The sequence below is a fragment of the Acartia tonsa genome, chromosome 13 (genome assembly GCF_053477335.1).
Source record: "Acartia tonsa isolate MP-2025a chromosome 13, ASM5347733v1, whole genome shotgun sequence".
NCBI classification, from domain to species: Eukaryota; Metazoa; Arthropoda; class Copepoda; order Calanoida; family Acartiidae; genus Acartia; species Acartia tonsa.
The window spans coordinates 3916526-3943350 of NC_137272.1; the positions used below are offsets into that span (position 1 = coordinate 3916526).

General features: G+C 33.5%; 2 protein-coding genes across 5 annotated transcripts in view; one reads left to right on the plus strand and one right to left on the minus strand.

Annotated features, from left to right (window-relative positions):
- Positions 1-531: 531 nt before the first annotated feature.
- Positions 532-10007, plus strand: LOC145304080 (solute carrier family 12 member 2-like). The gene is made up of 9 exons (XM_080145839.1): positions 532-629; positions 3901-4057; positions 4520-4586; positions 5027-5129; positions 5432-5550; positions 5658-7304; positions 7517-8221; positions 8554-8639; positions 9196-10007. The coding sequence occupies exons 2-9, from the start codon at positions 3912-3914 to the stop codon at positions 9362-9364; spliced, it is 3042 nt and encodes a 1013-aa protein (XP_080001965.1). The 5' UTR covers positions 532-629; positions 3901-3911; the 3' UTR covers positions 9365-10007.
- Positions 10008-11638: 1631 nt separating this feature from the next.
- LOC145304237 (uncharacterized) overlaps positions 11639-26825 on the minus strand; it is a 42307-nt gene continuing 27120 nt past the window's right edge. For all 4 annotated transcript variants that reach the window (XM_080146079.1, XM_080146080.1, XM_080146078.1 and 1 more), the window contains exons 25-31: positions 26055-26093; positions 14746-14841; positions 14499-14610; positions 13925-14213; positions 13272-13567; positions 12498-12966; positions 11639-12194 (exon numbers count right to left, since the gene is read on the minus strand). In XM_080146079.1, the coding sequence (XP_080002205.1) occupies positions 12100-12194; positions 12498-12966; positions 13272-13567; positions 13925-14213; positions 14499-14610; positions 14746-14841; positions 26055-26093 (1396 nt within the window). In that variant the 3' untranslated portion in view covers positions 11639-12099. The remainder of the gene's footprint in view (positions 12195-12497; positions 12967-13271; positions 13568-13924; positions 14214-14498; positions 14611-14745; positions 14842-26054; positions 26094-26825) is intronic.

Genomic DNA, 26825 nt, shown 5'->3' on the forward strand with positions numbered 1-26825 from the left:
TGTCTGAATAGATTACTATATGTAAGTATGTCATATGAGGTTGAGAAAATATATTTTTTTCTATGTATATTCAACCAAAAGACATATTTATCAGAAATTTATATCAAACCACCATAAAACTCTTACCCGCCTGACCTTAAAATTACATCCCTCTTGCTAATACACTCCCCTTAATGCTCACACCTCGCTTAATTTTCATTTAAGGGGGGTGTCAAAAATCGGGCGTGTCAATTTTTACCTAAATTTTAAAAAATTAATTTACATAAAAAAGGAATCAAATCGTTTTCATACAACCTCCGTCACAAAAAATTCCGGGAGTAATTTTCCATATTTTGTTGTTTTGGCCCACTCTAATCTCTTACTATCTTTACATTTAAATCAAAACTATTACAGGGTTAAATATGACTTTTAAGAATTAACCATAACATTTTAAATTGGCTAAAAATGGGTTTTCTTAAGGATATAGGTTTTTGAAAAAAAATAAAAAATGTAAATATTATTTATCCTGATATAATTGAGATGATAAATAGAGTAATTTTGAGTGAAGATACTCCAGTTATTTGTTATCTATCAAATTCTGTAATAATAACAATATTATTGCACATCTAAGCTAACAACATTTAAATCAAGTAAATATCATTTTATTATATGCATACAATAATCCTGAAATAAAAGTAAAAGGATTTCTCCTTGTCTGTACCGAATGATCTTGCTAACCACTAAACCGATATGGTTCTTCTTAACATTGAAGCCTTGTATAGGTCTTAACAACTTTGGGGACTTTACTGAATTTTGATTGGTTGGCTCATTAAGTTGAGTGTTCAAATGTTTCAACAACTAGTTTTTATCTACAGAAGGGGCAATTTTGTGAATCATCATTGGGGATGTACATAAATTAATCGGTCATTGTCATGTCTGTATATTTAACTATCCATTATTTTAATACAGAAATATCTGTATAATACTCCGTTGAGGTTGAGGAGGCGGGTAGAGGCGGTGAATGAGACTGGCGGTCATTTTTTTGAATAATCTAATAGTCATATACCTATCCTGCCTCCCAGTTTTTAAAATGCAATAGAATCTTTAAAATTGACGATTTTATGTTCATTTGTTTAAAAATTTAAAAAAGTCCGGATTTATGTGCCTTACCCTGTATATGAGGTATATGAACACACCAGTTCTCGTCCGATTCTAATGACGGCGCTAACATTGTTTTTCATTATTGTGGTATCAATGGCCGACAAATTGATATACATCCCCAATGATGATACACAAAATTACGCCTTCTGTAGATTACACTCAACTGAATGAACCAACCAATCAAAATTCAATAAAAAGTCCCTAAGGCTGTTAAGCCAGCAAATAAGAAAACGATGTTATAAGACTTTGGGGACTAGTGTAATAAACAGCACAATGCCCCCCCCCCCCTACATAGGTATCAATGATACTTTAAAAGATCATCGGTTGGGCCCAAAGCTTTTTTAATCTAGTTAAAAATTATCCAAGTCGGTCAAATATTTAGGTTATATCAGGGAAAGAGGGGACATTAGATTGTAAATTACATTGGTACCCAAAGATGTAAAAACTTATTTCCTTTGGGTACTCTTAATAAATCTTTATTGGTTGGGTTCAAGAAAACTACCTGCGGTGCCCTAACCCTGAGAGACAATGGACTGTTTATTACACTAGTCCCCAAAGTTTTATAAAAACGTTTTCTTATTCGTTGGCTTGACAACTTTATGGACTTTTGTGAATTTGATTGGTTGATTCATTAAGTTGAGCGTTTATTCGTTTTAGCTACTAATTTTAATTAACAGAAGGGGGAATTTTGTGTATCATCATTAAGGATGTACATCAATTTATCGGTCATTTTCTTATCCCTTTAGATCCCTGATGTGAAATGTTATACTTCAAAATCCTACCCTATAGTATAAAGTAGTATGGTTTTTGTCCTTTAAGGTCTAAATATTTGTTGGGTCAATTATTTGAGTCGGCTTACTATAGTCTAGGGGCTAAGCTGCTAGTAATATTAAAAGAGAGTTTGTGGAAATTTTAAAGGGAAAATAGCTTTATCACCTTTTTAATAAAAACAAGGATTACAACATCCATATGAGCGAAGCTCTGAAACGGTAGGACAAACGAACATTGACACTTGCAGAGTGTCAGAACTCAGAACCGAATAATCAGAATATAAATGTATAAAAGTCGAAACAAAAAAGTAAATCTTTTTAAAAACTTAACAGATATGGTTCTCCTTATATACACAATAATGTTTAAGGACATACTTTCATTTTTAGGACTTTATTATAGAGTTGCTTCGCTAATAACATTGTATTTTGTTGTCTTAGGAATCAGTATTCCAAAAAATCAGATCAATCGAATAATTACATCACATAAAAATTTGTTATTCAAAACTAAAAAATCAGCGTGTTTTAAATGGACGAACGTACATTCTGATAACGGTTATAGAGTTACTACGTTTTCTAAATCATACCTAACTGCTATAGAAATCATCACACAAAGTTTGAAACGATAGGACAATTATAACCTGTCCAAATTAACGAAAAGAGCTAACAGTTACGGACGGACGGACATACCCTTATTATAGAAAAGCTTCTCTTTTACAAAATGCTAAAAATGTTATTTAATTATGATGTAATAAAAATGTAAACAATGAATATTTTATCTTTGTGTTATGAGAAAAACAAATTATGGATAAGAAAATATTATTTATCAATACAAACAAATGAATTAAGCCTGTGCCTAAATCAGGGAGTAAGGGGACATTGGATTGGGAATTTTATTAGTACCCAAAGCCCATTCCTTTATTAATTTTAAACTTCAAAGAGGGTTATTTTGTTTAACATAATTTGGCATAAACCAATTTATTATCCATTGTCTTATCCCTTAAGATCCCTGTCCTTTACTGACAAGAACAACTATGTCCATGACACAAGTAACGCAGCAATATCAATAAAGTAAACAGGACGACAATTTAAAGATTTTTAATTTAACAACGATTTTCAATATCTAAAAAAGCGAAGCTAAATAAATGAAACGGGCAGACAAAATACAATGATAATTATAGTAGGGTTGGGCCGGATATCTGTCCAACGCTCGATATCCGGCAATTTACCAGATATCCGGCCGGATAACCGAATATCCGGCAGTAAAAATCAGCCGGATATCCCTTATCCGGATAGCTTCAATATCCGGTAACCGGCCGGATATTGAAAATGGTCGGATATCCGGTCCAACCCTAAATTATAGATTTGCTACACTTTCTAAATTGAATCTAATTGGTAAGTTACAAAGTGTCTCAAAAATCAGCAATGTGACGTCATAAAAATGAGGGAGATAAGAGGAGAAGTGGGAAAGAAAACCCCTAAAAAAGAGATGGATAATTCCTCACTTTTATGACGTCACATACCTGATATTTGAGACACTTTGTTAAGTTACATCTAACTGTTACAGGATTAAATATGCAAAATTTTTAATCGGTGGGACAATTCTAACATGCTTCTAATTAACGATAAAAGCTATGCGTTTTTTTCATACAGAGATATACTAATTATAGAATAGCTACGCTTGTATTAAAATGATAAAGTAAATCAATATAGGAATTAAATTTTTATGGCCGTTATCTGTTTTTGTTTGCTTTACTTGAATTGTTTGACATACTTTAATTTATTGGAATCTTCCTTTTAGGATATAAAGCGTTGTATATACAATTCGCGTTGATTCCTGTAACAATCACAAAAAATCTGGAAGGTTTAGCAAGGAAGGATATTTTAACAGAATAAAAAAAAACCGTAAATTAAATATCTAAAAATGTCAAAATTAAGTCGATTATATAATCATAAAATTTTTTAATTAATTAATGGAATTTTTATTTGTTAGGTGACTCTAGGATGGAGCAATCAGACCAAGGCCGGTCAAATGAAGGATTTGAGGGGTCAGCAGCACCCCCTGGGGGTGGAGGAGGGTTCCTGGATGTTGGTAGACCTGTCAATAATGGACATACATATGTCTATGAGCCTGACAAGAGTTTATCCAGGTATTAAAGATTGTCGGGATGACTTTTACATGAAAGTATCTTATTTTCAAGTCCATTAACCTATCCACTCAGTGTAGCATTATAAGCAAATAACCAAATGATATTATACAGACTTCAAGTTTATATTTATTCAAAACAATAACTTCAATTAACTTATGCATAATGGTGTTAAATATAGATCTATTTTAAATGAATTTTTGATGCTTTAATGGCTAATTGTCAAACCCATTATTAGAGCAAATAATCGCTATTTTTTTACTTTTCTATAATTATCTAATATAATATAGTGTAATAGGTCAATCATAATTTAAAAGTGGGAAAAATATCAAATTCTGATATTGATTATTGAAGGAAAGATACATGTTTCCAGTATGGCTTTGAAACTCCCTTGGGAAACAAAACTGAAAAATTTTCATCTTATTTCAGAAGTATCTCTTCCTAATTAACCTGGATTTATTTTAGGATGACAGTACAGAATATACCTTCAGAGGACAACTACAGGAAGCTCAGCAAGATGTATGTGGACCAGGTAATTAAAATCTCGTGAACAGCTGAAAAAAGGACTGCAATTTCCTTAGGTTTTTTTATTACTACCTTTTGATTTTTTGGGTTTTAATATACACCCCAATTAACAGTTATTAATTTTGATCTATAAGATCTAATGAACTTTTTGCAACCTCAACTTGTAGCATAGGAGTTTATTATGATTTATTATGATTCAGGATTTGGCCTAATATTAAAGATAATAGAAGATGTAAAGCTGGCAAAAATGATTATTGCACATTGCTATAATTAAATGACAATCAGATATTTGTGCAAATCTTTTAAAAGTTTCTAGACTAGCCAAGAAGTTAGGTTTTTATTAGCCCAACATAGATACAAAGTAATATGCAAGGATTGAGAAACTCTTAGTATAGCCTAAGAAATTTGTTATGATTTGGCCCATAATCATTGATATTAATATCACAGAGACCCACAATGGAGGAGCTGATGTTGGGGGAGAAGATGGGGAGGATAGAGGAGGAGGAGGCACAAGCTGAACTTGGTGCTACCACTGATGCTAAACCAAAAGGTGAACAGGTTTTTATTTCCATGCTTATTAAGACCTTATGAAGCAGGGAACCAATATTGAGTTCTCAGATTTTCAGATTAGCCTTATATAAATCCTTTAAGATCTTTTATTAAGAACATGCCTTCAAAGTAGCAGCTTCTAGTCCATTATATTTCTCAAACATTTAATTCCCATCAATTGGAGATATTTGAACTTAATAATACTATGATATTGATTATTGCCTTCCTGTTTCATCTGCTCTAAGAATAGTTCTCAGCCTCTAGCTCATTTCTTTCAAAATTAATGATATATGTTTTTTTTAGGCAAGGTAGTTAAATTTGGTTGGATTGAGGGAGTGTTCATGAGATGTCTGCTCAATATTTGGGGTGTCATGCTTTTCCTCAGATTAACCTGGGTCATTGGTCAAGCTGGTATGATTCAGGTGGGTTGAAAAGTTTTTTAGTATGATAATTTTCAATAGATAAAGCATTTTCTTTTTTTCTAACTAAGTTTGGCTTGAATAAAAACATAAGAAATCTTATTATTTAGGGCTTGCTTGTTATTACACTGTGTAATGCTGTCACCATGATTACTGCATTATCAATGTCAGCAGTTGCCACCAATGGTCAAATTGCCAGTGGTGGTGTCTATTACATGATCTCACGTGCTTTGGGACCTGAATTTGGTGGAGCCATTGGCATCATGTTTACAGTTGCCAACTCAATCTCAGTTGCCACCTACACACTTGGATTTGTTGACAATGTCTTTGATCTGATCTATGATGTATCAGATTTTGGAGGCTTTGTTGGAACTCCAGATGACAGGTTGAATGATATCCGATGGATTGGCACTATTGTTTTGGTTCTAATCCTGGTCCTTGCTATTGTTGGAATGGATTGGGTCACCAGAGTTCAGAAGCTGTTGCTTGTACTGCTGATCCTGGCTCAGATTGACATGTTGGTAGGATCATTCTTACCTGGCGAAACCCTCTACACAGACTCAGATACCAGACGTGCCAAGGGATTTGTTGGTTGGAGTCTTGATGCAGCAAAGGATAATACTGATTCTGCCTATTTAGTGGATGAACAAACTGGCAAGGAGAACAGTTTCATGTCAGTGTTTGGTGTGTTCTTTACTGCTGTTACTGGAATTGTTGCTGGTGCCAATCTTTCTGGAGATTTGAAAGATCCTGCCTACTCTATTCCAAAAGGCACACTACTTGCCATCATCTTTACTTACATTACCTACATCGGCTATGGTATCTTGGTAGGATTTACCTTCTTGAAGCAAGTCAGTGGCAATGTTCAAGATTACCTTGGTACTTCGGAAGAATTCCCAAATATAACATTCCCCAGCTATGATGATTGCTCCATTGAAGCTAACAATATGAGACAAAATATCTCAGAATTGATCTCAGATTACAGTGAAGGGTGCAAGTTTGGTTCAGCCATTGACCAGAAAACCATGACACTCTTGTCTGGCACTGGATATCTTGTATACTGCGGATGTTATGGAGCTACTCTGTCATCAGCAATTGCCAGTCTTGTTGGTGCTCCTAGGGTTCTACAGGCTGTAGGCAAGGATAAGATATACCCCAAAGTAGAGTTCTTTGCCAAGGGACAAGGTGCTAATAATGACCCCTTCAGAGGCTATATCCTTGTATTCATAATTGCATTTGGCTGTCTTATGATTGGAGATCTTAATGCAATTGGTAAACTTGCATCAAACTTTTTCCTTGCTGCCTATGCTCTCATGAATCTCTCTGTGTTCCACTCCAGTATGACCAAATCACCTGGCTGGAGACCATCTTTCAAATTCTACAATCCTTGGGTATCTCTGTTAGGAGCAATTGTGTGTGTAGCATTGATGTTCTTGATTGAGTGGATCTTAGCTGTCGGCACTGTGGCAGCTATTGCTGTTTTGTATGCTTTTATGGTCTACCTGAAACCTGAAACAAACTGGGGAAGCTCTGCTGATGCTCTTGTCTTCCTAAATGCCCTGAATAACTCCTACAGTCTGAATGAAAAGAAAGACCACATCAAGACTTATCGCCCCAAAGTTCTTGTTATGAGTGGTAATCCTGCTCACAGAAAGCCTTTGGTAGACTTTGCTAACCTGTTAACAAAGAAGATGTCTTTGTTGGTTTGTGGACACATTCTACCTGAGAACAGCCTTCAAGATGAAGAACCTCTGAAGGTAATACTTTTAATTACTTACAACTTTCTGAAACAAAGTATTTAATACCAATTGTAAGAAAGGTTTATCTTAAAAGGGCAGTCGAATATTTTACAATGGAGTTTGGGTTTGATGACTTATTCAAAAACTCTCTAGAAATGGTAGTGATATCTTAAAAGTATTCTTCATGTCTTGGATAATATTCACATTTTTAACATATTTGATTGTTTTAGGAAACTGTTCAAACCTGGTTCAAGGACCACAGCATTAAGAGTTTCTACACACTTCAACAAACAGAAAGCTACAGTGAGGGAGTAAAGAACATGGTGAACATGGTTGGCTTAGGCAAACTGTCCCCAAATATGATCTTGATAGGCTATAAGGCTGGTAACAATGATGCGATCAGCATTGAGGAATATTTCAGATCTCTGACTGTCTGTCTGGAAAAGAAAATGTCTGTTGGTGTCCTGAGGCTACCCAACGGCTGTGACTACTCTGCTAAAGTAGGATCTGAGCAGACAATAGTGGAAGAAGATACATCTGCTGATGACAGCAAGAAGTCTAAGAAGGAAAAGAAAACTGTTGCAGTGTACAGAGATACTGAAGGTAGACCTTTACCCAAGCCTATTGTAGATGAAATTCAACAGTTTACAATCACAAAGAAGAGAGAAGGAGTCATTGATGTTTACTGGCTGTACGATGATGGTGGTCTCACGCTACTCTTACCCCACATTCTTCATACACGCAAACAATTTGAAAAGTGCAAGCTCAGAGTATTTTCCTTGTCTAACAGGCCCGATGATCTTGATCGTAGTCAAATAAATCTTAGTAATCTTCTGGCCAAATTTAGGATAGACTTCACAGAGGTGGTGGTCATTCCTGACATCACTAAGAAAGCTAAAGCAGAGACCAAGGCAGAATTTGAGCAAATCTTACAGGTATTATCATAAATATTCTTATTTTATCTGCAGAGTATCTGGATTGTAGGAAAGGTTTCAGTCTCTCCCACACTACATCATACTAGAGATATTGAATTAAAAAATAGCATTTCTTTTAGTAGTCATATGTGTATTTACCTTCTAAATACATCTAGGAATGATTTATATCGACTAGTGCCAGAACTCTAAGTAGGTTCTAACTTCCAAGGCACTAACATCACAAAAATTGCAGACAATCATGACTCTTTGATTAAACGACCTTTGTAATACAACAATACAGAATTGGTAGAAAAATAGCTAAATGTAAAGATAAAAATTGCATATTTATTTAGGGATATGGAAACAGTGCAGATAATGAGGACATTAAAGCAAATCAAGAAAGAACAAACAGACACCTCAGAACAGCTGAAATTTTAAGGTAATTAGATTATTATAATTCAATGATTTCCAGATTTTATTAGGAATTACATATTATTGGCGGCTATGCACTTGAGGTTGGGAGGGAGGGGAGAAGTCTACACCTCCCCACACTTTCAATTTTTTTTTTTTTTTTTGGGGGGGGTATGGACATTTTTTTCTAGATGGATTTCTCTTGGGATGGAGTTGGTAATAGTTAAAAACCTTCCCAGGACCTATTAGAAGCTACAATGTAAAGTAAAACCATATTGTTTCACACTTACCCCGTTACTTTTATGGAATTAATACCTCGATTTTGGTAAAGCAATTGACTTCTAGGGTGAAAAATATTGAATTGTTGTTTACATACTGGCATCGTACATTATCAAGAGTTTATAACTTACTTAATCATAGACGCCCATTGTGGGGGAGGGGGGTGTGGAGGGTTATGGGGTGTTTATTTTAAACAGTTTATTAAATGACCCCCCTATAAAAGCTTGGACGTCCTTGTACTTTAATTTAACAGTGGAGAACTCCAAAAGTGTTTTAATTATAATCTAAAAATATATTAATTTCAGGGAGAACTCCATGAACTCAGAATTGATAGTGATAACCTTGCCGCTGCCGAGGAAGGGTCAGACCCCCGCCCCGCTGTACATGGCCTGGCTGGATATGATCACCAAGGGCCTGCCCCCCGTCCTCCTCACCAGAGGAAACCAAACTTCAGTACTCACATTTTACTCATAATTTTTTTCTCTCTCCAGTATGGATTCAAAACCGATTTATATCCGGTGGATTAGAACCGGTTCTAAGTCCTACTAAAAATCATGAATCGTATCGTATTCTATCCAATTTTCTACGAATATTAAAATGTACAATCATAATATCAAAACCAGTTTTGTAAGCCCGTGCCTTCGGCATATCTGAGCTAACAAAACTAGTTTTAATATTATAATTATATACTTTATATCCACGGAAAGCTGTTTATAATACGATGTGAGAAATAACTATTCCGTCATCATTATTTGTAAATAGACTCATGGAGACTTTTATATTACATCACAATAGAGTTAACACTGGCCCAATAATCTTTAAATTATGTTTGAGTCCTAAAAATAAAATCTTGCTTGATAACTCTAATAACAAAAAGTTTATTTTCTGTCCTCCAAAAATGTATTTTTTTTTCAGAAATGACAGAAAAAAACTACTTCATAACACATTCCAAATGTTTCAATTTAATTGTTCAAAAAGTCCATTAAAACATTATTTTTTTGTTAGTGAAATTGTACTTTAGAAAATTCATTTCATGTTGTAGGTATTATATTTGACCTAGATCAAACTATTATTTATTTATTCCTATTTATTCTAATAAATTATATTAATTATTTAACTGTATGTTTTTATTCGCAAATCTACTTTCTATAGTTTGATATGTTCATAAGAATCTAAATAGAAAAAATGGACGGCCTATGGTGGCACGTAAAATGTTTTCTCGTATTCATTTGAATCCGGTGGATAGGAACCGGTTCTCATGAATACGAAAAAACTATGTCTAGCATCGTATTATATCCAGTTTTCTACGAATATAGAAATGTACAATCATAAGATTAAAACTAGTTTTTTTAGCCGGTGCCTCCGGCACCTCGGGGCTAAAAAAACTAGTTTTAAACTTATAATTGTACATTCTATATCCGCGGAAAGCCGTTTATAATACGATACGAGAAATAACTATTCTCGTATTTATTCGAATCCGGTGGATAGGAGCCGGTTCTCATCCATACGAAAAAACTATGTCTAGCATCGTATTATATCCATTTTTCTACGAATATAAAAATGTACAATCATAAGATTAAAACCAGTTTTTTAGCCTCGAGGTGCCAAATCTTATAATTGTACATATTATATCCGCGGAAAGCTGTTTATAATACAATGCGAGAAATAACTATTCTTTTCAATCTATGTCAAGGTCAGCTGTTAACCATAAAAATATTTTTTTCGTCGATATATAGGGCAAGTTAGTTTTTTTGGGGGGGTTTTAGCGGTTTACGAAAAAACCCGCTTGGCAACATTTTTATTTTTGGCGATTTTTCTTAGGATGGTGGTGTTACTCTCCCCCAACATAGGTATAAACATTACCAGCTACCCTGTAAAGGAGAACCATATCAGTTCAGCGGTTAAAGAGATCCTTCGGTACAGACAAACATCCTGTTACTTTATTATAAGGACCAGCTACTGCGCCCGAAGCATCTAAGGGGTCTGTATTAAAGGGGACAGAAAGGGTTTTAAATTAGCTTATAACCATCCAGACATAAATATGAAATAGCCTAAAACCATCACAGGATCTATGTGTAGCTTACTTAAAATAAAAAACCTAATCAGTTAAGTAGTTATTGAGAGCTTTAAGCTTCAGACATAAAAAAAAACATTACTACTTTATGTAATAGGATATTTAATACGATTGTATCCTGAAGACGAAAACCTGAAACCAATTTAATTTCAGGCATAACAAGGATGACAACATCATAAAAGCTCTAAAACAGTAGGACTAACGAAGATTAACACTTATAGAGTGTCAGAACTGAAAAATCAGAAATAAATGAACAAAAGTAGAAATAAGATTTTAAGTAAATGTGTTCAAAAACTGCTTAAATACAGGATAATTTTTAGGGACATACTAACACTTTTAGGACTTGATTATAGAGATGATTCGCCTATAACATTGTACTTAGTTGTCCCAGGAATCAGTATTCCAAACATTTAGAAAAATCGGATGATTTTATACTATAAAAATTGATTGTTATAAAAGTTAAAAATTAACATGTTTTACGGATATTCTGGTAACGATTATAGAGTTGCTCCGCTTACTAAATCGTACCTAACTACTACTGGAATCATCATGCAAAGTTTGAAATCGATAGGACAATTCTAACATTCTCAAATGAACGAAAAAAGCTATCCGTCACGGACGTACGGACCCTAATTATAGAAAAGCATGGCTTTTAAAAATAAACTAAGTTTGCTACAAAGAATATTTATTTTACACCAAAACACATTTATTACAAAAAAAAACATGTTTCAACAAAATCAAAGAACAAAAAAATCCTATTATAGATAAGGACCAAGTCATACGCTAATATTCGTAAAATCCTTATATACAAAAACAAGTAAATAAAAAGGGCTTAAATTAAAAAAGGGGTTTTAATAGCCGTAAAAAGTGATATCTTTTGGATATATTAATACAAATTAAATAGGTATTAAATGAGCATCGTATGATTCTTTAAAAATCTACTAAAAAATTTCAAACAATTTGATTACCTACAGATTTTAAAAATAAATCTGTTTAATTCAGTCCCTAGCTTTAGTTTAGTTTAAGACACTCATTTTACTATAATAATCATAGTCTTACGTGAAGTATAAAAAATTTAATAACAAAACAAAATGGATGGGCACGGCAGCTGTACGGCTGCTATAGCAGTCAGCAGCTATTCATTAGCGGCTGTGGTGTCGTCTATTCCGGCCTCTGAAGCATTGAGAACTAAGGTAACGTCGGCCGCAGTCTCATCGCCGCATTTTGCATCTAAAATAAAAAATATTAGATATTTACTTAAAATCCTATCCTACCTACCTACCTTATTAGAATATACATATAAAATATGCTTATAAAAATATTATTTTTATTCATTAAAAATCTAATTTTACTAGAACACCTGCCATTAAAAGACCTTCCTACTTACTAGCAGTATTCAAACGTTTAAGCAATAATTTTTGTCTATATAAGGAGTAACCATGATTTTCATAATTGGGTAAATCAATTTCTCGTCCATTGCATTATCCCTCAAGATAAATGGGAGCTGTCCTACATTAACACCAAAGTTAATACCTGATTCTGGTGCAGCTTCTGAGTGATGCTGTTCTGCCTGATGTGGAGCATCATCATTGTAATCATTCTCAGCCGCAGCAACAGGTGCCACAAACTGCTCGGCCGGTGCTTCATACTGTTCAGCGGCTGGTGCATCAAACTGTTCGGTAGCCGGTGCTTCATACTGCTCAGCGGCGGGAGCTTCAAAATTAGCCTCCTGTGCCTCAACACCGCTTGATGATGCCTCAAAATGGTTCTCTTGTTCATGGGGAGCATTATTAAACTGTTCCTGGTCCTCATTGTTATGTTGGTCAGGTGCCTCAAAATGATGTTCCTGTGCGGCGGGGGGCGGAGAGTCGAAGCGTTCCTCCGGAGTTTTTGGCGCCATAAACTGTTCTTCCTCCTGGGCAGCGGCGGGAGGCGCGTCATAATGCTGTTCTTGGGCGGCAGGGGCCTCAAAGTGATCATCTTGATCCATATTATTAAAACCCTAAAATGGTTAAGATTTAAGGCATAATTTTAGAGAGGATAGGTATTTACATATCTATTGAAAATCAAAAAAATATGGTAGAAATATAAGATAAAAAAACAACCAATGGAGATTTCAAGTTAAGTAAATCAGCCCCTCTCTCCTACACTTGAAAATAAAATAAAACCCTTAAAGCTAACAACCCCCTCCATTTGAGTTAAAGAGTGTTTTATTTTGGTGAACCTCGCACCACTGAACAAAACCTTATGGACATTTCAACCTGCAATATTTTTTTTATCTTTATAAAAATGAAACGTTCTTAATACCTGATTATCATTTGTCTCTGGGGCATTCATATCCTCTTGTCCATGCTGATGGTGACCAGAATTATCCTGGCCTTGATTGTCGTCATAATGACCTCCATCTTGCCCTTGATGGTCATCTTGGTGGTCATCTTGAACTTGCTGGTCATGATCATGACCACCTTGATCCATGTCCATTTCACGGTCGGCACCTTCACTTTGCTGATAACCGGTCTGTTCTTCATGCCCGCGATGGCTGGCCTGATGGTCTTCGGAATCACCGAAGTTTTCCTGCTGTCTGTTGTCATTGAAACTTTGACCTAAAAAATCAAAATAATCTTGATACTAGAAAGTATCTTTTGGTGGAGTGTGAGATTGTGCTTTCTCGTATTCACTCGAAACCGATATCCGGTGGATTAGAACCGGTTCTTATCCATACAAAAAAATTATGTCTAGCATCGTTTTCTACGAATATAAAAAAAGGTACAGTCATGATATTAAAACAGTTTTGTTAGACCGTGCCTGCAGCATCTTTGGGCTAACAAAACTAGGTAGTTTTAATCTTATAATTGTATAATATTTTATATCCGCGGAAAGCTGTTTATAATACGATAAATACGATAATGCGATAAATAACTATTATTTTTTAACTGTTATAGGTATGTTAGGAAATTTACCTGAAGGTCCGTCGTGTTGGTCAGCCATATTGGATTCCTGGCCTTGATAAGCTGATTCTTGACCACGATCAGCTGACTCTTGAACCTGGTCGGCCATGTTGGATTCATGGCCTTGGTCAGCAGACTCAGATTGTTGACCAGCTAATTTGTCCGCCTTGTTGGAGTCGGCGGCTGATTCTTGGGCTCCGTCGGTCGATTCTTGTTGTTTAGCTGCGTTAGCCGCGTCATCAGCGGCTTTGGCAGCTGCAGCCGCATCGTCAGCAATCTTTTTCTCTTGAGCGGCTTTTTCCTATGAAAAGAAAATATATTAAGCACAATAAATCTAATTTTCAATAAACTCTATCGGCCAGTATTAAAGATCAATGTAGAAATCTCCTATGCCTATATATTCAACTGTCTATTGTCTATCTATCAGTATCTATCCACTAACCTCTGGAGTAACCACAGTCCAAGCTAAAAGTCCAGAGGGACCTACAGATCTCTCTTTGTATATCCTACTGTGTATATATCTGTCTAAATATCAATCTGTTTATGTGTCTATCTTGTAATCATGCCTATCTATCTATGCACCAACCTCAGGAGTAACCACAGTCCAAGCTGGAAGACCATCAGGACCTACAGGTCTCTCTTCTTCGACATAATTTTTCTTCCAATCAGGATCATAATCCTCCTCCCAATCTCTCCTTCTAAAAAACAAGGATCTTAAGGGATAAGACAATGGACGATAAATAAAATTGCCTTTTTGTAAATTGGTTAAAAAGTATGGACACTACTTGTTTTAAGCATCCTAAGATAAAGTCTATCTATCTATGTTGACATACCTGTTATTCCTACGGCCACCACGACCACCTCTATCATCCCAATCACGTCCTCCCCTGCCTCTGCCGCGACCAAATCCACCACGTCCAAATCCACCACTGAAAAAAATGTTGAAGAATAGGTCATAAGTTTAGAACATCTATGTAACTAAAATGTTAATGTGAACAACTATCTACCTATTATCTCCAAAAATCTAAGGACTGCTGCTAGAGCTTAGCTGCCAAACGTACATGTTAAGACCTCTCATCGTCATATGCGAGATATTTGTGCATTATTGAGTAATGGCTATTGCAGATTAGTTGAAGTCCTTATTTTGTAATTAAATTTTTTTTTAGCATATGATGTTCTGCCTTTAAAGTTCATCGATTTTTGGAGATATTCGATGCCAGGCACATTTTACCGTAAACTGCACATGATACAACATAATTTTGTTGCCAAATTATCTATAAAATGTAGATTATAACTTTTTTTCGTAAGAAGATTTTTTTACAGTTGAAATTAATCACATCAGTACCTTACATTATATAGGACAACATTACATTTTTCTTCTTAATCTATAATACAAAGTAGCTTGATGTCTATCCGTCCGTCTGTTCCTTAAGATCTCAGTAACCGCTGAACCGATCGGATTCTACTCTTTAGGGTATATACCTATTGGTCCTGTGGGGGTTTTAAGCTATTTTCTTAGGGGGTGGGACACCCCTAACCCCCCCCAAGAAAACAAAAAATCTCCCCCCTTTTAAATTTTTTTTTAAAATTTTGAATTTGATGCTGGGGCAGCTGTAATTTTTTTACCCGAAAATTTTGAAATTGATACTGTGGCAGCTCCAATTTTTTTTAATACCTCTTGGGGCAAAGCCCCTAGAGGCTAGGGGCGAAGCCGCTAGTAAATAAAATAGTACTTGAGACTGGACAAAAAGTTGTATCCTCATTATATTTGTCCAATTTTGTTAATAGAAAATAAAAAATGTGCAAATAGTTTAATTGAGGCCACTTATACCGTTTTAATAATAGTCCAAAGTCTAAATAAAATTCATGACATTCAAATATGAATAATTTCTACAGGTGCGTGATTAATTAAGAATCATAACTGTCTCATTTCTATACTTTAGCTCAGGAATAGAAGTACGGTAATATTATTTCCTATTGTTATGAAATATATTAAAAGCATTGTTTTTTTATTTGGATTTTTAAAAGCGAAGCTTTTCTATAATTAGGGTCGGTCCGTCCGTCCGTAACGGATAGCTTTTTTCGTTAATTTAGGCATGTTAGAATTGTCCTATCGATTTCAAATTTTGCATGGTGATTCCTGTAGTAGTTAGGTACGATTTACAAAGCGTAGCAACTCTATAATCATTACCAAAATGTCCGTACGTCCATTATAAACATGTTGATTTTTTTACTTTTTTAACAACAAATTTCTATGTGATCTAATCATCCGATTTATCTGATTTTTGGTATATTGATTCCAGGGACAACAAAGTATAATGTTATAAGCGAAGCAACTCTATAATCAAGTCCTAAATATGTAAGTATGTCCATAAACATTATCCTGTATAAAGCAGTTTTCAACAAATTTACTTAAAATTTTGCTTCGACTCATGTTCATTTATATTTTGATTATTCAGTTCTGACACTATATAAGTGTTCATGTCCGTTTGTCCTACCGTTTCAGTGCTTCGCTTTTATGGATGTTGTCATCCTTGTTCATTATCAAAACATTTGTTGCTTTTTCTCAAAAAGCGTGTCGAGCACTAAAAAACCTTACTCCCCCCCCCCATATTTTTGAAAAAAATAAATAAACATGCAGTGGGGTGAGGGTTGCTCAGCTTTTTTCCCTATCCGTAACCCCTGCGGTGATATCCAGTACCCAATGTAACCTAACCTGACCTAAAGTCATAAATAAACTCAAGAATACCGCCCCCTTACTATCAATTTATTTCAAAATGAAAGGGATGGACCGAGGGGTTCAGTGCTCAACAAGGATCTTTGAGAGAAACTGCCCAATATTTACTTGAACAGTATTAAGATATAATTATAATTTTTATCATTTATTTTTAAAATTATGTTAATTTTAAGAAAGAACTGCATGCGCTTACCTACATGCATAAAACTTTTTTATGCGTGTTTAAAAATTAAAATTTTTTACATTTTTGTTTAACACAATAACCTATACTTCAACCCCGTAATTAGGCAAACAATGGAAAGTACGCTTCCTTGATTCTATAATTCTATGCATAGATAATTTAGATCCAGGTATGGATATTTCATTTAAAGAAAAAAAAAGTTAGTCGGAAAGTTTTGATAAAATAAATAATTCCTTCTCGTATTCATTCGAATCCAGTTTTTTAGCCAGTGCTAAAAAAAACTAGTTACAATTGTACATTCTATATCCGCGAAAAGCCGTTTATATTACGATGCGAGAAATAACTATTCTCGTATTTATTAGAAACCGATTAATATCCGGTGGATTAAAACCGGTCCTCATCCATACGAAAAAACTGTGTATAGCCTTGTGTTATATCCAGTTTTCTACGAACATTAAAATGTACAATCATATGATTATAACCAGTTTTTTTGTCCCGTGCCTTCGGCATCCCGACACTAAAAAAATAATTGTACATTTTTTATCAACGGAAAGCTGTTTATAATACGAAGCGAGAAATAACCATTAATTAACCAGCCAGATGAAGAAATCAACCCATTGTCTAAATTTGAATGGCGGCCAAATAATTTTACTTTGGATGCAGTATTCCTATTCCTGACTGAAAGCCCTGACCTAATTAATTTCCCAAGGACTTATTAATTGTACTATTAATCATAATGAGATAAGATACAAGGTTATGCCTCCATTTTATTTGAATTTCCATTATTTTCAAGGTACAAAATTAAATTTACATCGAAATTGTGTGTTGATAATTTTTTTAATGGATGGGATTTCTCACTGGATCTAAAAAGATGAGACAATGGCCGATAGATAATGATGATACACAAAACTATCCCTTCTGTAGATTACAATTAGTGGTTGAAACATTTGTTCACTTAACTTCATAAACCAACCAATCAAAATCCATTCAAGTCCCCAAAATAGTTGACCCAATTAATAAGAAAACTTTATCACTGTAAAAAAAATTTTATGTAAAAATGCGTTGCACGTCCTGACGTGAATTTTTCTTTCCTATAATACAAAGGTTTTTTGTATATCTTGTAACATGACTCTTGTTAGTTAAGATATCGTTTTAGTTCTGTATTTAAGGAATGCTTTATTTAGGTCATAAGCAGGTTTTTAGTTCTTTTTTAAGTCAAAAGGCCAGTAGAAGCAAAGTAAAGATTTATTTCTCGAAAATTTTTATGAGTCATATGTATAAAATAGAATTAATAAGATAAAAAAGCCTCTTTTAGCTCTTTAAAAAGAATTAATCTACATATCTAAACAATAAAGTATAATTGTAGTTTTTTAATCCAAACTAAAATATTATTGTTTGTATAGAATATAGAGCATCAAATTAAGTCAAGAAAAGTAAATATTTGTTTAGAATGAAAGAGAATGTGCTTAGGATCAGGAATAAGGATGCCTTAATTCAACCCATTTACCCTTGTCAGAAATCAGTCATTAAGGGAGAGGTCATTTTCTAGTAAATCCCGTAAAGGTGTGTGTTATAAGGCCTAAAAATAGTAGTAGAACGATAAGGTGCTCTATATATTTGTATTTCCTATTGAATAGAACAATAGGGAAGAAATTTTTTTTTTTTTTTTTGATAACCGTACCTGGAATATCTGAAATTTCTATCAAACGCTTTGTTTGGCTCAAACTGGCACTAATAAAAAAAATATAATTATAATAAATCAACCTGTAAAGAATGACTTCTTCCTTTGTTTAATGGTATAGATTGTTCTTAACCTTTACCTTGTACCTATAGAAAACATTATTATTATAATTATATTTTTTTTTAATTTTTGTCAGTTTGAGCCAAACAAAGCGTTTGATAGAAATTTCGTATTTTTTTTAGATAATCCAGGTACGGTTATCAAAAAAAAAAAAAAATTTCCCTATTGTTCTATTCAATAGGGAATACATATATCTAGAGCACCTTATCGTTCTACTACTATTTTTAGGCCTTATAACACACACCTTTACGGGATTTACTAGAAAATGACCTCTCCTTTTCTATTTTTCTTCATTGCCCCGGGGAGATTTTACCCCAGTAAAAAATATGTCATAATTTTTAAAATGTTTTTCAAAAGCAGTTGATTTTTGAAATATTGATGAATCAAGACAAATCTACTTAGGTTTTTGCTTAAACCAAATAACTTTGACTACAGCTAGCTAACAAATGAACGGCAACACATTTTTTGAGAGTAGGATTTAATAAAAATGCACAAGGTGCACAGCCCAATAAAAACCGTGAAAAATTTATAAATTTCCCACGTTTTTGATTCAAATAATTTTGACTGACGGAAAAATTTAAATATTTTTCTACATGGTCTTTTTTGTAGCGCCTTGGCTGTGTTAATATTTCCGACCCAATTGGCTGATATTCAAAGACACAATTTAGATTCGGCACAGGGTCCCCACCCCGTGTGCATTAAATTATTCAACCCCTGACCCCGCTATTCTTTTGATTAAATCCTGGAATACTTAACATTTTTGATAAATTATCTTTGAGAATAAATATCTATGTCCATTATACTTGTGTGAAGATAAGAGTCCATCATAGCGAGCTTAATCTATCATTTTGTCTAATGATGATTTATAATATGCATAGGATTGGGGATGGCTAATGCGATTGAATGTGAAACTTTGGATCATGGAAAGAAAACGAAGTAGCGGGTTTCATCCTATTTTCATAGAAGATTTTGAAAGGTTATTTTAGGTTAGGTAAGGTAACTGTTATTGATTGCCTCGCAAGGTTGGGTTATATTGAGTACAGGGTATTCAAGCAAGGTTTGGTCCCTCCACAGAAATTAGACATAAAGAAAAGAGACTACCCCCCTTTTTGAATTTATTTTCTGAGCTCATAGGCCACATTAGGGGAAAGAACCGCAAATGCTTATGAAATGTTATCAGACAATCCCCATCCCTGAATATTTACAGATAGTTTCTTATACCCTGAGATAATAATGTTTGTCTAATAATTCCTTTGAAATTTAGAACAAACAATTTAGGGAAAGGGGGTGGGAGGGTGGTTATTCATCGTATTTTTAAAGGGATAGTTGCATGAAGTGCATTTCAGAAAAATGATTTTAAGCATAAGTTACAAAAATACCATTAAACACATATAATTTTGTATTACAATAAATAACAAACCATGAGACATCAAAAAATTAGTCGTCATGCTGTTTTATGAGTGAGAATAAACAAGCTATATAAACGGCATATCACAAGAATACGATTTTCAAGTCTTGATATTTTAAAAATTACGTGGTAGAAAATTGAAATTCTTTAAAATACATGCCCTATTATAGACCTAGTTTAAACCATTGACCATGAAAAAATTAAGTTCAAATGAATTTCGTGCAACTTCCCCCTTTTACACTTGTGATTAATTGAAACTTATTTAAAAGAAAAAGGGAAGGGATCTAAAAGATAAGAAAATGGACGATAAATTGATACAATCATGTTAAACAAAATTACCCCTACTGTAGATTAATATTTGGTTGAAATGTTTAGACACTTCTAGTTAAGAACTAATAAATCAAAATTTAACAAAAGAATTGAGTTTTAAGCCAACAAATAAGATAACGTGGTCATAAAACGTTGTTTATCAGTTTAATTTTATAGTCCAGTGATTTATTAAATCACAATTGTAAATTAGAGAAAAAATAAATTGTGAGAAATGCCCCATAAGTGGATTTATTAAGGAGAGATTTCAAATTTACATTAAGTATTTACAAGTTTAAACTATAAAACCCCAAAAGTGTAGATAATCTACCAAATCATCTGTTTGCCAAAAAAAAAATTTTCGCCACTAGATGTTGTTGTTTTTTTGTTTTTAACTTCATACCAAAATTATCCGATAGGTAGCGATTTTTAATTATTTTTGGCGATTTACTCATGGGAGTTTACTAGTTGTAAACCTTCCCAGGACCTATGAGAAGCTATCTTGTAAATGAGAATCATATCGGTTCAGCGGATAGCGAGCTCCTTAGGTACATTCAGACAGACAGACAGTCAACATTCTGTTACTTTATTATAAGGATTTTAAGAAAGATTTGGTGAAAAACTAGAATTTACTAACAGCATGTTCAGATATAATATTCTACATACATAATCATATTTTTTTTTAGGAAAATCAATTAAAAGAATCTTTTTAGTATTATAAGCAGTGCCATGCAAAGGTTTAGGACATTAACTTAACCTTTTTGATCACCCCCCCCCCCCCCCACCCAAATAAAAATAGTTGGGGTGTAAAACAGACAACAAGATCGGTGTTGTAAAAAAGAAAATGAGTAACTGCGTCAAGAAACAATAAATCATACTTTTTTATATTGACGTACTCCCTGATTTATTTGCTATACATGAAGGGGGGGGGGGGGGGGTAATGCAACCATCTCGTAATCAATGTATAAATGGCACTTAGAATTCGAATTTCGATCTCAAATTTTGCATGAGTAATCCTTGGTAGGTATATTTTCCCTAAAATCGAACAAAAATTTGGAAAAGTGACTGCTAACGGCTTCCGGCTTAGCCGTTTTGGGGCTTTTTTTAGGGCAAAATTATCGATAATAACACCAATAAACTTTTTAAAAATTTCTAGTACCAGCTAGTAACAGTTAGAATCGACTAAAAAAAGGCTGGTAGAAGCTATAAAATGCCAAGAGTATCATTTGTGGACTGAATAATGTAAAATTATCATTCAAAAAGTTGATTCCTCCGTAATTAATGATATATTTTCCCTGAAAATAACCAAAAACCGGCTCAACGGCTGAGCCGCCAGCCGTTACTTTTCCAACTTTTTATTCGATTTAGGGAAAATAGACCTACCAAGTATTACTCATGCAAAATTTCAGATCGAAATTCGAATTCTAAGTGCCATTTGTACATTGATTACGAGATGGTTGCATTAAAAACCCCCCCTTTTAACTATATTTTATTACAGGGATCTAAAGGGATAAGAAAATAGTCGATAAATTGATGTACATCCCCACAAAATTACTCCTTCTACAGATTACAATTAGTGGTTGAAACGTTTGGACACTCAACTTGAAAATTCAACCGATAAAAATTCAATAAAAGTCCCCAAAGTTGTTAAGCCAACGAATAAGAGTACCTTATATTTTGCGGACTAGGGTAAAACAAAAACAGGCCAATGACTCCTACCTCTCTGATATAATTTTAATTTAATAACTGTCACTTTTGTTCTACTTATCTCTGAAGACAATTAAGCCAAGGACGTTTGTTTATTAGATATTATGAGCAAAGCTACTCTGTATCTTAATCATTATGGGATCCCCCCCCCCCCTCCTTAGACTTACCTAGTCTGAGAAATCTAAAAAAAAAATAAAAATAGCCAATTCACAAAAATTCTAAAAATAGTGATTTTTCAGTCATTTCTAAGGCAAGGATCAAGATATTTTGAAACGGATAAAAGTTAATGATTCTTTTTCTCAAAGCCTTTTTTGGGAGCACCATAAAGCCCTGGTTCTGATGCAATTGTTTTTTGACCCCCATAAGGGGGAGAAAAAAAATTAAAGTGAAATTACTGTCATTTTACTTGTCCAAAAGGGTTTAAATTTTTAAACAAGTGTTTTTTTTTAACAAAAATGCAAAATAAATACAATTGCACTACTTAAATTTTAAAAAAAGTCGGGAAAAAATCATAACCGTAATCATTAGGTACATAAAATTCAACTTATTGTAGTATTTACCGACTCTATCTGAAAGGCATATTAGCAAAGAGGGGGAGGGGTCATTAAACTATTTATTACACTAACGCCCATAGTTTTATTATTGCGTTTCCTTGTTCGTTGGCTCAAAAAATTTGGATCCTACTATTAAATTTTGATTGAATAGTTGCAACTAATGGCGTCCCAATGTTTCATCCATTAATTTTATTATCATTGGGGATGTATATTTATTTATCATTCATTGTCTTAACCCTTGAAATCATTTATATTTATTGATAGGTAATAAAAACAGATTTTGACGAAATCTTTAAAAAAATATCAAAAATGTTTTGCTTAAGAACCTCAAGATTTCGTGATTTTTAACAAATCAATGATTATTTCCAAAACAATTAATTATTCTACAAGGATCAAAAGAAATAAACAAGGATGAAAACATCCATAAGTAGCGAAGCACAAAAAATATGTATAAGAATTTAGATGTTAGTTGTCAAAAGTATGTATATTAGGAAAAAAATATCGAAACCTTTTCAGCATTTTTTTAAATTTCTTAATATTTATATTTCGGTACTATGACTAACAGACTGACGGTCAAAGTAAATTACATACTGGATGCTCAAAACAACGGGAAATTTAATTTTGATATTTTTAACTACAAATTTTTAAAAAAGATATGAGAACAAATGTGAAAAATATAAAAATAGCCTAAAACCTGCTTAAAGGTAGTCTGATTGTCATAGTTGTTTTCTTGAAACGACAGGAAATTTAATTTTGATACTATAACTGAAAAAATTTTGGAAATCGGACCATAAACACCAAAGATATGGAGAAAAATGTGAAAAATAGCCTAAAACCTGCTAAAAAGCGGTCCTACCGCCATTGATGTTTTATAGTTAATTGTGCTCCTTAACAATGGGAATGTTGTCAAAAAATTGCAACCTTTTATCTTTTATAATAAACTAAGACGGACGGACAGACTGACATTTCAAATTATAGAGTAGCTTCGCTACTAAAAATAAAATTTTAGTCCCCGCATGAGAAATTTAAATCTGAACGAATTTTTCAAATAGAAATATGTCAAAAAATGAATCTTTGAACCTTTACTAATCCCTAATTTATTTACTTAATTAATCCTAAAACAAAGCTTACCACAGTGCCTTCGAAGGTGCTTTGACTTTAGTGTCAGAACCTAAATTGGGACATAGTGCATTTCATTACCCTAGGTTAGGTAACTTTATTTCACTTTTCAATAAAATCTAAAATGCAGCGGTTTTTGAGAAAATTAGATTTAAAAAATTTCAAGTTCAATTTTCACCCACTAGGAGTTACCGCATAATCATGACTGGAAAAGCAAAGATTATTTATTTAAAATTTTGAACAACTTTGCTTTTATAAAGTCAGTCATAAAACCTCTCTATATATGATTTATTTAAGGCTAAATTTCCGTGACCTTAGCAAAGCAATTGATAAAAATGCCCATTAATTAACTCACTTCAGGAGTGGTTTTATAAAGAACCTGATAAAACTTTTAAAAGTTGTTCAAAATCTTAAATAAATAATCGTTGCTTTTCTTGTCATGATTATGCGGTAACTCCTGGTGGGTGAAAATTAAACTTGAAATTTTCAAATTTAATTTTCTGAAAAACCGCTGCATTTTAGATTTTATTGAAAAGTGAAATGAAGTTACCTAACCTAGGGTAATGAAATGCACTATGTCCCAATTTAGGTTCTGACACAAAAGTCAAAGCACCTTCATTTGCACTGTGTTACAGAGAGAGAAGGGACAATGGGCTCTTTACTATAATAGTCCCCAAAGTTTAAAATTCACGTTTTCTTATTCGTTTGTGTATAAACTTTGAGGACCTTAGTGAATTTTGACTGGATGGCTCATTAAGTCGAGTGTTCAAAGGTTTCAACCAAAAATATCTACAGAAGGGGTAATTTTGTGAATCATCATTAGGGATGTACATCAATTTATCGGCCATTTTCTTATCCCTTTAGATCCTATTTGAAGAAAAAATAATTTACATCTGAATTCGTTTAAAATAACCATTCCTTCTAAGTTCTTGATATAGTATTTTTTAAGATTCAAGCATACAAGCTATACCCTTAAGGGCCTCTAGGGGCACTTATGATGGTGGTGGTAGAGGGGGGGAGGGGATAAGTCGGTCGATCCCATCCTTTTCAATTTTAGTTTTTAAAAGAAAAAGTTAAATTTTAAAGGAGAACCATACTGGTTCCGTGGTAAACGAGATCCTTTGGAAAAGACAGACTTTTTTACTTTAAGAGATAAAATTATTTCCGATTATTTTAAAGATTTATTTTAATAACATACATATTATACCTACCATTTCTTTATCATTCTTTTAAAATGTCATTATCTCAATATGTACGCTTTGATGTTATAACATAAACATCAAATATTGACCAACTTATCTTCAGAAAATCCATTCTTTGTTTATTAAATTTTGAATCAAGTATGAATTACGAAAGACGAGCATTTTTGGGTAATTTCGGTTTCGTAACAACGCCTCTTAAGAGGCGATTCGTCGTATTTACACAGTAGCTTTTGATATGTTATTTTAGATTAGGTTGATGTTAATGAATGCCCCGCAGGGTTAGTACCCCCCCAGGGACTAGAAAAAGGAGAATAGCTACAGTGAAAATACGACGAAACGCCCAAAAAGAGGTGTTGTCACAATACCGACAATATCCGCATTTTTTTGTTGTTGTCAACTTTGAATAATTCATGAATATTCATAAAACCTTAGGCCCTAAAGTAGCATTTAAAGTTACCAAAAAAGTCTTTATTTTCGTATTACAGACTTGATCCATTTTTTTGTTGTTTCTTTTTATCTATTTGTGTAAATAAATCCGCATTTTTATAAGGCTTGACTAAAAGGATATGATAAGAATTTTAAAAAATCATTTCTGAATTAACAGAAATAAATGTCCTAATGTATCTGTCATTTAAACTAAAATTTATATTTTTAAGATTATATTTTATCAAGAATTAGTTTGCTGAAACACAGTAAAATTAGGAATAAGTTTATCTTTTTAATTTAAAATGTACGAGGGACAGGTTTGGAGCTATTTTTATGTGTTACATGAGAAAAAAAATGGAGTAGGATAATTTCATCTTTTATTTACTTCTATTTTTATCCTTTCAGTGAAATTGCAATTGAAAATAGAACATTTGAGGGGATTTATTAGAAGATTAATTTAATTTTTTACACCACTGTTTTAATATTTGTTTATAAATTCCGTAATTAATACAATGAAAATTAATATTGTACACCAAAAAGAACTATTTTGATACCGAATTTTTCTAAATTAATAAAATTTACTTTTTTATCATTTGCTATCAACATGATAGCTTAAATTACTTTTATTGATAAGTCAGTGAACAATAGTTTTTCTTGGTGTAAAATATTCCTTGTTCAGTGAATAATAAAATAATACTTACTCATTAAAATCTCCGCCTCCTTCGCCTCCGTCTCCGCCCTCCTGAAAATTTAAATAATATTCAAATATAAGTTAACTTGCTATCAAGGAATACAGATCATATGTGTTTAATTGGGGATTTCGTACAAGGTGCCAGTCGAGCTCTGATATCTCCTCCCCTTATTTTTGAAATACATATTAAATGAAATTGGGGAGTTTTTTTCATATATCTAATCCCTGTGGGGCCTGTACCCGAGGGGCCCAAACACTGCAGCGCCAACCAGTACCAAAAATAACCTAACCTAAAGTTGCAATACATTTCTTATTAGGTGGGAGGGGATGAGTGCTCACCAGGTTACTTAGTGTGAAAACGCCGTTAAATTTTTGCGTTATTAACCAAGGACAAAATTTCAACACACGATAAAATTTTTATTTGAGAGGGGAAGGGGTGGTAAGTAAACACATCTTAAAAAGCAGTGTTGCGGAGCCGGAGCCGCCATATTTTGCTGGAGCCGGAACCGTAATTTTCGTTCAAAACGGCTCCGGACTAGATAAATAAAGAGATTTTTTCATAATTTATAATTTGGTAACTTTGTTTTGTCATGTGCAAATGCACCTTTTAAGTTTTTCAAGTCCATTTTTATCAAAAATCGAACTTTTAAAATCTTCAAAAGTCAAAAATAGACGTGGGAAAAAAATATGTAGAGTTTTTCTTGATTTTAGGTCGGATCCGGAGCCAAATCCGGAGCCGCCATCATCACAGACGGCTCCACGGAGCCGGAACCGGAGCCGC